This window comes from Engystomops pustulosus, chromosome 4, assembly GCF_040894005.1.
Source record: "Engystomops pustulosus chromosome 4, aEngPut4.maternal, whole genome shotgun sequence".
Lineage (NCBI taxonomy): Eukaryota > Metazoa > Chordata > Amphibia > Anura > Leptodactylidae > Engystomops > Engystomops pustulosus.
The window spans coordinates 39,235,987-39,246,362 of NC_092414.1; the positions used below are offsets into that span (position 1 = coordinate 39,235,987).

The 10,376-nt window shown below is 40.6% G+C and overlaps 1 protein-coding gene across 1 annotated transcript; it reads left to right on the top strand.

The window, feature by feature from the left end:
• Positions 1 to 1,004: 1,004 nt before the first annotated feature.
• Positions 1,005 to 8,153, top strand: CD14 (CD14 molecule). Its single transcript, XM_072150620.1, has 2 exons — positions 1,005 to 1,354; positions 5,934 to 8,153. Exon 2 carries the CDS (start codon positions 5,934 to 5,936, stop codon positions 7,320 to 7,322), a length of 1,389 nt encoding a protein of 462 aa, XP_072006721.1. The 5' UTR covers positions 1,005 to 1,354; the 3' UTR covers positions 7,323 to 8,153.
• Positions 8,154 to 10,376: the final 2,223 nt, after the last annotated feature.

Below are 10,376 nucleotides of genomic sequence, written 5' to 3' on the forward strand. Positions count from 1 at the left end.
CACCACTAGGAAGTTTGGAAACCCTGGCAAATTTTGTGGGCCCCCCCACATGGCAAGAATGATGATCCCTCCCTGTGTGCACAGTGAGTTCCCTGCACCTGGGAAGGGAGGAAGGTTTTCTGTGACTTGGGGCCACTTCCCTTCCTCAGGGCCCCCTGAACACAGTCACACTAAACTCCCCTGATGGCTACCCTGGGTGCGAGTGACGATGTGCAGAGCTCCGGAAACCGTCAGATTCAACTTTGCTGTAAGCAAGTAGGCAGGGACAGCAGAATGGCGTGTAATAGCCTCTGCTTCTGCTCCCTGGAGAGGCTACTCTACGCCCCAGTAGCCTCTCTAGAAAATTAACCTATTAGATAGATAAACTGTTGATTGGGTTAGAAATCGTTATAGGGAAAAATAGTATAGGATTTAGGATATTAATGTGAACCTACCATGAGATCTACCTTAAGGATGGAAGGTTTCCTTTAAGCTCACTGCAGGAAGCCAGCACCATAGTGCTGTGGGTCAGAGGTGGGAGGATCGAGGATGACGAACTTTGGGCCAACAGTGACCCAATAGCCCTCCTAAACCTGGAAGTTCTTTTCTTCCTATCAGAGTTTTTTTGAGTAACAGCATCGTAACAATGATTTAGAACAGTGGGAGGGCACTAACATGACAGCGATACATTGCATATTGGGGCAGGATGACACCAATAGCACTAGAAAATGAGACAACATTCTGTAGAACGAGATACCAAATTGTGTTTTTATGACATCAGATAGGTAAAGAATAGAAAGTGGAGAGAAAGGGTTTGCTAGAGAGTAAGCACAAAGGAGGACATAAGAAGGGGGACATAAGAAGGGGGAGATAAGAAGGGGGACATAAGAAGGGGGAACATAAGAAGGGGGACATAAGAAGGGGGGACATAAGAAGGGGGAACATAAGAAGGGGGACATAAGAAGGGGGAACATAAGAAGGAGTAACATAAAAAGGGGGAACATAAGAAGGGGGTTGGAAGTTATTTTCTAATCATCCTTACACTCTCAATATTTATGCTCTTCAATGTGACACCAAGACCAGTTTGCCTTCTTTAGTGTATAGCTATCATCAGCTTATACATTTCTCACTGACTGGTATTGCTCAGTAAGAGGAGTGAACCTTATAAAAACACAGCGGCTCATGACTTTCATGGTGCATTTTAGAAATACTATTACGCAATATGAGAGTCTCAAAAGGAAGTCTGTTCTCCTTTGCCAGAGGTTTTTGGTGTGTCTGTTCAACGTACTAGAAGGCGGAGAGACAAAATGCAGCGCCTCACTCCCAGCACAGGAAAGGAGAACATAATCTGAGTCTCTGACAACGAGGACTGAAAGTAAGTACATTCCATAGATTTATGAGACGCTTCATGTTGTACTGAGTAGCCGGTCCACCTCCTTGTGTTACAGAACTGACAGGGCAAATATCTTCTCCAGAGGATGTGGAGGAATCTTATTCTTACTTATAAGATGACAATTAGAAGAATTACAGAACATTTCCCTTCTGGTAACCTATAACTGAGAAATGGTTGGGGACTAAAAATGTGCAACAGAATTAATCAAAACAAGAACTTTTAACCCCTTATCCTCTGTACCATTTTCCATGTTAAAGCCCAGGCGATTTTTCATTTTTTTTTTCTTTAATGTCTTCCACAAACTACAACTTTTTCTTAGTTTCCTGTCACTGTAATTTTATGTTTTACATTTGGAGGTAATTAAGATTTTCAATCACATTTCATATAATTTTTTGTGTGTTGGTTAATTAAAAAATGTCAATATGGGCATTGTTTTTTACTTCTTCTCTTTAAAGTTTTTTGCCGTACCGGATAAATACTTATATGGATTTTTAGCCTGGGTTGGTACGGGTGCGGAAGTATAAAATAGTGATTTCACATTTTTCGTTTTAAAGGGGAGGGCAATGTTTGTGCATTGGTGGTCCTTTTACATAAATTAAAAAAAAATAAAATAAAGTTTATTAAAAACAGAAAAGTACTTTGCGCCTCAAGGGGGCACTAACAGGAGGTCACTTTATCTCTGCACTGCAATACCTACAGTCGGTACGGAAAGTATTCAGACCCCTTTACATTTTTCACCCTGTTTAATTGTAGCCAATTGGTTAGATCAAAAAAAGATCTTTTTTTGCTCATTAATGTACACCTAGATGTATTTTTGCTAATTTATGTATTAAACAAGAAAAACTGAAATATCACATGGTCATAAGCATGCAGACCCTTCGCTCAATATTGAGTAGAAGCCATGAGTCTTCTTGAGAACGATGCAACAAGTTTTTCACACCTGGATTTCCGGATCCTCTGCCATTCTTCCTTGCAAAAGTCTCTTCAAAAATGCTCAATTGGGTTGACGTCAGGGCTTTGGCTGGACCAGTCAAGAATAGTCACAGAGTTGTTCTGAATCCTCGGCTTTGTTATATTAGCTGTGTACTGAGGGTCATTGGGGGGGATTTATAAAGGCGCCACAAATCTGGTGGTTTTTGCACAAAAAACACTGTCTAAAATGCCTTGCACCATAGTTATCAAGGCTTTTAGACTTTTTTTTGGCACTTTCCCGACTTGTCTGATTAAGGGATCGTGGCCTTGCGGAAAAGGGTGTGGCTTGGTAAAATCATCCGTGCGCCGCAGGTAGGAACTGACAGTCTAATACTGCACCAGAATTCATTATGACAGTGATAAATCTGGCGCAGCAAAAAACTTGTGTTTTTCAGATAGAGACTGGTGGAACCTGAGACACATTGTTAAATCCCCCCCCCCCCCATTGTCTTGTTGAAAGGTGAACCATCAGCCCAGTCTGAGGTCCAGAGCACCCTGGAAGAGGTTTTCATCCAGGATATCTCTGTACTTGTCCGCATTCATCTTTACTTCAATTACAAGCAGTTGTCCTGTCCCTGCTCCTGACCCCCCCCCCCAATAGCATAATGCTGCCACCAACATGAGTCACTGTTGAAGTTCTATCTTCATCTCATCGGAGAATCTTATTTCTTATAGTCTGGGAGTCCTTTATGTGTTTTTTTGCACAATGTGCGCCAGTTTTCTGGTGGACTTTGTACATTCTTTGCACATGTATTTAAGAAGGGTCCAGCCACATGTGTGTCGCACGGGACCCTTTTGTGTTGTGGTTGCACTATTCTACATGCAACACAAATTTCGTCACTGAAGTAGGCGTTCATCACCGAAGGAGGATTAATATAGTTAAATCTCAGCCGGTTTTTCAACCTGATTCTTCTTTGCAACTAAACAAACACCTCAAGACCAGGAACTTGAGCAATAGTGTAAACTCCAAATCTTGGTCCAGATAAAAATGGAAAAGCGGGCTGGCGGAAGAATCTTGTGATTATGCACGCTTAAATGTTGTCAGTGATGATAAGTATTACAGAGGTTATTGCTATTTAGCTAATATGGCTGGAAAAACTGGATTGTTCAAATTATTTCCTTTTGAAAATATATCCATAATTTTATTTCTATGGAGCCCTAAATTTAAAACTTAAAATATAAAAAGGCTTTATAATATAAAAGGCTGTAATATTGTTTATAGTACGGTCTTGTACTTTAGACAGGTTGCAGAAGCCCATCACACCAGCAGTGCAAATATGTCTTTCTGCTTTCCCTGACCATTTGCATTACAATATATTTGTGTGTATACTTACCTTACCTTGCACCCTAACAGAATTCTCTGCTTAGCCCCAGGGTTTGGCTTTGGTTTGGATGCAGTTCAAAAAACAACACGTGAATGATCTGTGATGCAAACTCCTCAGCTCTCAGCCCCCACCTTTGTGCTCCTGTACAGCAACCCCTCCAGTTATCTCCTACCAGCTTTTCAGCTCTGCTTAACTTGCTGCTGTTGATGTTAGAGCTCAAATAAAGAACGTGAGTTGATTTGCACAATGTGCCTCTGTGTGATCCCTGGATCAGGCTGCTTCACCATCACGGGTTCTCTATCCTCCATCACCCAGGGATTCCCATATATACCTCAGGGGTTGCCCCAGATAGAAACCTCCTTCATCAGCCTTTTTCCCTCTACTTTTTTTGCACACACCACCTGTGCCTGTCTACTGGGGGCAAGCCCTGTGATTACTGGGACTTCTGTCTACAAGGGGCAGGTGTGGTGACTAATGGTGGCAGGTTCTGTGTTTGCTGGCTACTGGGGGTAGGCTCAGTGTTCACTAGCTACTTGGGGCAAGAACTGAGAATACTGGGGGCAGGCACTGTGCCTACTGGATAGAGGGGACAGGCTCTGTGACTAATGGGACTTCTGGCTACAGGGGGTCAGTGCTGTTACTTCTGGTGGCAGGCTCTGTGTTTGCTGGCTACTGGGGGCAGGTTCAGTGTTCACTAGCTATTGGGGCAAGTATTGTGACTACTGATTACTAGGGGCAGGTGCTATGACTACTGGGAGCATGCGCTGTGACTACTGGCTATTTAGGGCATCACTGTGACCACTGGCGCACTGTAAATGCTAGGGACGTGCAATGTGATGACAGCTGGTAAGAATTCAGACTGCTGGGTTCAGGCAATGGGGATACTAGGGCAAGCACTGTTTACTGGTGGCAGGCACTGTGTTTACTGGCTACTGGGGACAAGCTCTGTTTTTACTGGCTATAGGAGACATCACTGTGACTGCTGGTTATTGGGCTCAGACACAATGACTACTGGGTGTTAGCACTGGGAATACTGGCTACTAGGGGCACTGGGACTTTTGGCTAGTGTGGGGCTGTTGCATTGAATACTGGCTCCTGTTGATAGCTGTGATTGATTATTGGTTACTGTCTAGGGGCAATGTGAATAATGGATTCTGTGAGGGGGCACTGTGACTGTTGGGTACCATTTTCAAGCACTGTGACTATATTGGCTACTGTGTGAGGATACTGTTACTATAATGGCAACTATGAGGCGAATGTTACCATATTGGTTCCTGTGGGGACAAATTAATGATTTCTAGGTAAACAATATTATGTGTGTTGCTACATTTGCCACAAATTTGTGTATCATAGTATCATAGTATATAAGGCCGGAAAAAGACGCAAGTCCATCAAGTCCAACCTTCAAGAATTAAATAAATGTTTTATCCCCATAACCCGTGATATTTTTTCTCTCCAGAAAGTCATCCAGGCCTCTCTTGAACATGTACATAGAGTCGGCCATAACAACCTCCTGCGGCAGAGAGTTCCATAGTCTCACAGCTCGTACAGTAAAGAACCTTTGTCTATGGTGATGGTAGAATCGCCTCTCCTCTAGGCGTAGAGGATGCCCCCTTGTCCTGGTCACAGGCCTAGGTATAAAAAGATCTTTGGAGAGACCATTTAGGTATTTGTACATTGCAATCTAAACTAAATAATCCCAAATTTTGTTTATTTTACTGACCAGGGATATGTATAAGGGCAAAACTATGTCTTTATCATGAGAATCTATTCCTCTCTTGATACATCCCATAATTTTATTTGCTTTCGCAGCAGCCGCCTGGCTCTGGTCACTATAATTAAGTTTACCATCCACCAATACCCCCAAGTCCTTTTCAGCTCCAGTTTTACCAAGTAATTGACCGTTTAGAACATAATTATACTTTTTGTTTCCTTGGCCCAAGTGCATAACTTTACATTTATCTACATGAAACCTCATCAACCATCAAACTATGTTAATGAAATAATTTTAGATACAAAAAGGTTGATTTAAATAGTATATTAATACAAAAGTGTATTTTAAATATTGTAATTGTTGATTAGAGTAGGTATCATAATTTTTTCTCACAACGCAGGGAGACAAGGGACAAGCTTCTCGTTCCCAAAGTAGAGAGCCTGTTTAAAATTGGAATCCCAATTATCATATTTTTATCATATTTTTTCATTGTTTTTATAATATTTTTTCATTAATTATGTTAATATTTGTGTTAATATTTCTCCTACAGATGAAGACAAAGATCTACTCTACAATTATATTCATTCTTCTGTTTGCTCAGAAGGTTCGCAAGACAGAGGGAGGCTGTTCATATGATAGAAACCTCAGACAATGCTTCTGTGTACTCGATGACTTTGTCCAGATTTCAACCATCATTTCATGTGTCCAAGCCTCAAGCATTGAATTTAATGGAGGCACATTTATTGACTCTCAAGTATTTGATCACCTGGACATCAATTTTGTACTGAACATGATAACTGTTCCTTTGACTAAAATCAGTTTTGTCAATGTGGTACTGTCTGAGGAGTTTTTGGCTGCTTTTATCAATTTAATATCCCAGGTCCCTGTTAACCTTCTGTCATTTGAAAACACAACTTTTGTTGGACAATCTGTTGAAATGACAATGACATCACCTCCTCGTATATTATCTCTTCAGTTCATCAATACTTCTTCAAACCCATTAATCCAGACAGATTCTACCTTTTATAGGTTTGGAAACTGGATGTCCATTCTGATAAGCCTGACTGTGAAGAAGTCACAATTAAAGGGTGTTCCTTGTGATGTCGGTTCACTCTTTAAGTCCTTGTCAACTTTAGAGTTATCAGAAAACCTTCTGACAGATAACAATATCTCCTCCATGTTTTGTAAAGACGCTTTCCCTAATCTCCAAACCTTAAATCTAAGCAGCAATAATTTTAGTCATTATGACACTATATGCCAAGCAGTAAGCAGGTACAACCAACTGAGACACTTAGATTTGAGTCTTAATGACTTTTCTGAAAAATCATATTCTTCATGTGAGTGGCAGCCATCTTTAAGTCACCTAAATCTATCTTTTACAGGTTTGGAACAATTGGCCATCAAGCTGCCACCACTTTGTGAAGTATTAGATCTAAGTCACAACAAGATTGAATTTCTAAATATTTCTCTGCCCAAACTTATAGAGTTGTATATGTCCTACAATAGACTTTCTACTCTTTCATTCATGGACCAGATCCCTCTATTAGAAACTTTAGCTATAGATGGGAATCCATTGAGGCTTTCACAAGTCAGTCAAATAAAAACATTTCAGCATCTAAGGAGTTTTAAAGGCGATGGAATCCTATACACATGTTCTTGCTCTTTGACAAAAGAAATGAAGGAATTGTCAAATTCTGGTCTGGAAATTCAGGGGTGGCCAGATGGGTACACATGTAACTCTCCTGAATCTTTCAAAGGTAAACTGATCGATAATGTCAACCTCTCATTGTTTGAATGCCACACACAACTCTTCACTACTATCATATGTATCATAACTATATTATTGTGTATGTCTATAATATTCTGCTTTGTCAAAATTTGCCAAAGTAATAAAACAAGATCTCAATGCATGGAGGCAGGAAACTCAAATTGCGTATAAATGGAAATAAAACGGTAGAATCTAGAAACTATTTTATAATGTAAAAAAAAAAAACATATTTACCAGTAGACTATTTTATTAATTATATATTGCTTCTAATGTGTTTCAGTATGCTGGGTTAGTCACATAATAACTTTCACTATTTTATCATGTTACTTTAAAGGAAACCTACCATGAGGTTTCCCCCACCAGGGGTGTAACTTGAGGGGGGTTCAGAGGTTGCGGTCGCACCCGGGCCCAAGAGGTTTAGGGAGCCCTTATGGAGTCACTTTCCCATATGAGAAGACTATTACTATAAACCATACATATAGTATCGGGGGCCCGGCACAGACTTTGCACTGGGGCCCATCAGCTTCTAGTTACGCCACTGAGGAGCAATCTACCATCAGAAGTAGATCTGATGGCAGATTCCTCATGTCCGTCTCTGCTCTAATCTGTAATTAAATAATCCTAGAACCTAATCTAACTTGTTAAAAACTTTATTTTAGAGATATGTAAATTATCTGCAGTTGATTTACCTATTACTAAAATAAAGTTTTTTTTAAATAAATTAGGATATGTTCTAGGATTATTCAATTACAGATTAGAGCAGAGGCAGACAGGAGGAATCTACCATCAGATCTACTTCTGATATTAGATTCCTCATTGTAGTTGTCCTTTAATGCTGGGTCCTAGTGCCATGGGGAATGACAATTTCTTGCACTATTATTTGCAGTTTTTTTCATATTTAATATTTGCATTGACTGAATGTATGTTTACTGCACAAATGTAATTATTTATTAAAATAGATTTTATAAGTACCGTTAATAAATATCTGCTTATTCCACTAAATCTTTTCCACATATTCTGCCATTTTTGTTAAGTTCAGATCCCTAATGTAGAAGGTAAAGTTGGTTAGGGACACATAGGGGCTCATTTACTAAGGGTCCGCAAACCGCATTTTCGCCAGGTTTCCCGACGAATTCTGTTTTGCAACGCATTTAACAGGGGTTTTTGGCGCATCATAGATTGGAAAGGTTGCAAAAAGATACAAGTCCATCAAATCTAACCCATAAGATTCAAAAAAATGTCGTTTTTTTCCCATAACATGTGATATTTTTTCAGATGAAAGGCATCCAGGCCTCTCATGCACCAGCCAGTCAAATATCAGCCATCACCAGGGCCACATCTGCCATGAAAGGGGATGAACGCGGACCCTTTTAGGGGCGGCGGATCGCCGGCGGTAGTATGGACTTGCCAAACACTGACTAGTCTGTACTGCCTAAAAAATCTATTATATTGTAAAGTGCCAAAGTAATTGATAGGCAGAGCGGTGCAGTACAGTATACAGGACACAGGCCAGCGTGCATGATGACGTCATCACGCATGCTGGTCTGTGTCACTAGTCACAATGCGGCTGCAGGTGGGAGAAGAGGACTAGGAACTGTATGGAAGCGCTGTTGCTGGAGGTAAGTATAAGCTTTATTATTTTTATGGGTGTATATATTACTATTGGAGGCTGTGTATACTGGGAAGGCAGGGTGTGTATACTGGGGGGGGAGGCTGTGTACACTGGGGAGCAGGCAGTGTATACAGGGGGACAGGCTGTTTATACTGTGGAGCAGGTTGTGTATACTGGGGGGTGCAGGCTGTGTATACAGGGGGACAGACTGTGTATACTGAGAGGGCAGGCTGTGTATACAGGGGGTACAGGCTGTGTATACTGGGAGGGCAGGCTGTATATACAGGGGGTACAGGCTGTGTATACTGGGAGGGCAGGCTGTTTATACTGGAGGGCAGGCTTAGCTCTATATATGGTCTATGTGGGATCTTTATATTATTTAATTAAACTGCGTGGCCTTTTATGGAGTACTGTATATGATTTAATTTGCCAGTATGTTGTAAATAAATTGAGGAAACTGTATATTAATCAGGGTTGTATATAAATTAGCAGGGGGCTGTAATTCAGGGGGTGTGGAATACGGGCAGTCCCATACTTAAGAAGACTTGACTTACATACGACCCCTAGTTACAAACGGACCTCTTGATTTGGTAATTTACTGTACTTTAGCCCTAGGCTACAATAAACAGCTATAACAGTTATTATAGGTGTCTGCAAAACAGCTTTATTGTTAATCCTGGTTCTTATAACAATCCAACATTTTTAAAACCCGGTTGTCACAGAGACCAAAAATATTTGTCTGGAGCTACAATTATAAAATATACAGTTCTGACTTACATACAAATTCAACTTAAGAACAAACCTATATATAATAAATTGTGGGTGCTGTAGATAGTATAATTTATTAGGGGGAAAATATAAAGGATGTTTTATCTGGGGAAAAATGTGTTCAGTCGTGTTGTGTATTTAGGAACATACTTCATTATAAATATGCTGCATGGAGCTATAGACTTTTGACTGTAAATTCGGCAGAAATAAACCATGGCTGGGAGAACTCGTAAAGAAGTCCTCTTCCTGATGGAGCAGATTGGCACCTGTAATGTACTAGATACTAGATGTCATTAATGTGTCTAATGACAGACTTGTGTGTGAGGTAGCATCATCAGGCGCCAAGGGCAGCATTTTCAATTTTCGCCTCGGGCAGCAGAAATGCTAAAATCAGCCCTGGCCATCACCATATCATAGGGCAGAGAGTTCCATAGTTTTACTGCTCTCACAGTAAAGAACCTTTGTCTATGGCGACGGTAGAATCGTCTCACCTCTAGGAGCAGAGGATTCCCCTTTGTCCTGGTCACAGGCCTAGGTATAAAAGGATCTTTGGAAAACCCCCTGCACTGCCCATTTAAACTTTGTAATAAGTTCTCCCCTTTTTTCTAAGATGAATAACCCCAAAATTTAGAAATCTAATCCCTAATAATGTTGGCTGCTCTCCTCTGCACCCATTCCAGCTCTACTATGTCCTTATTATACACTGGTGCCCAAAACTGTACATAATATTCTATGAGTGGTCTACTCCTCTTTTGATACATGTCATAATTTAGCAGCTGCCTGACTCTGAGTACCACAATTAAGTTTACCATCCACCATTGAAATATTTAATTTTTAACATAACT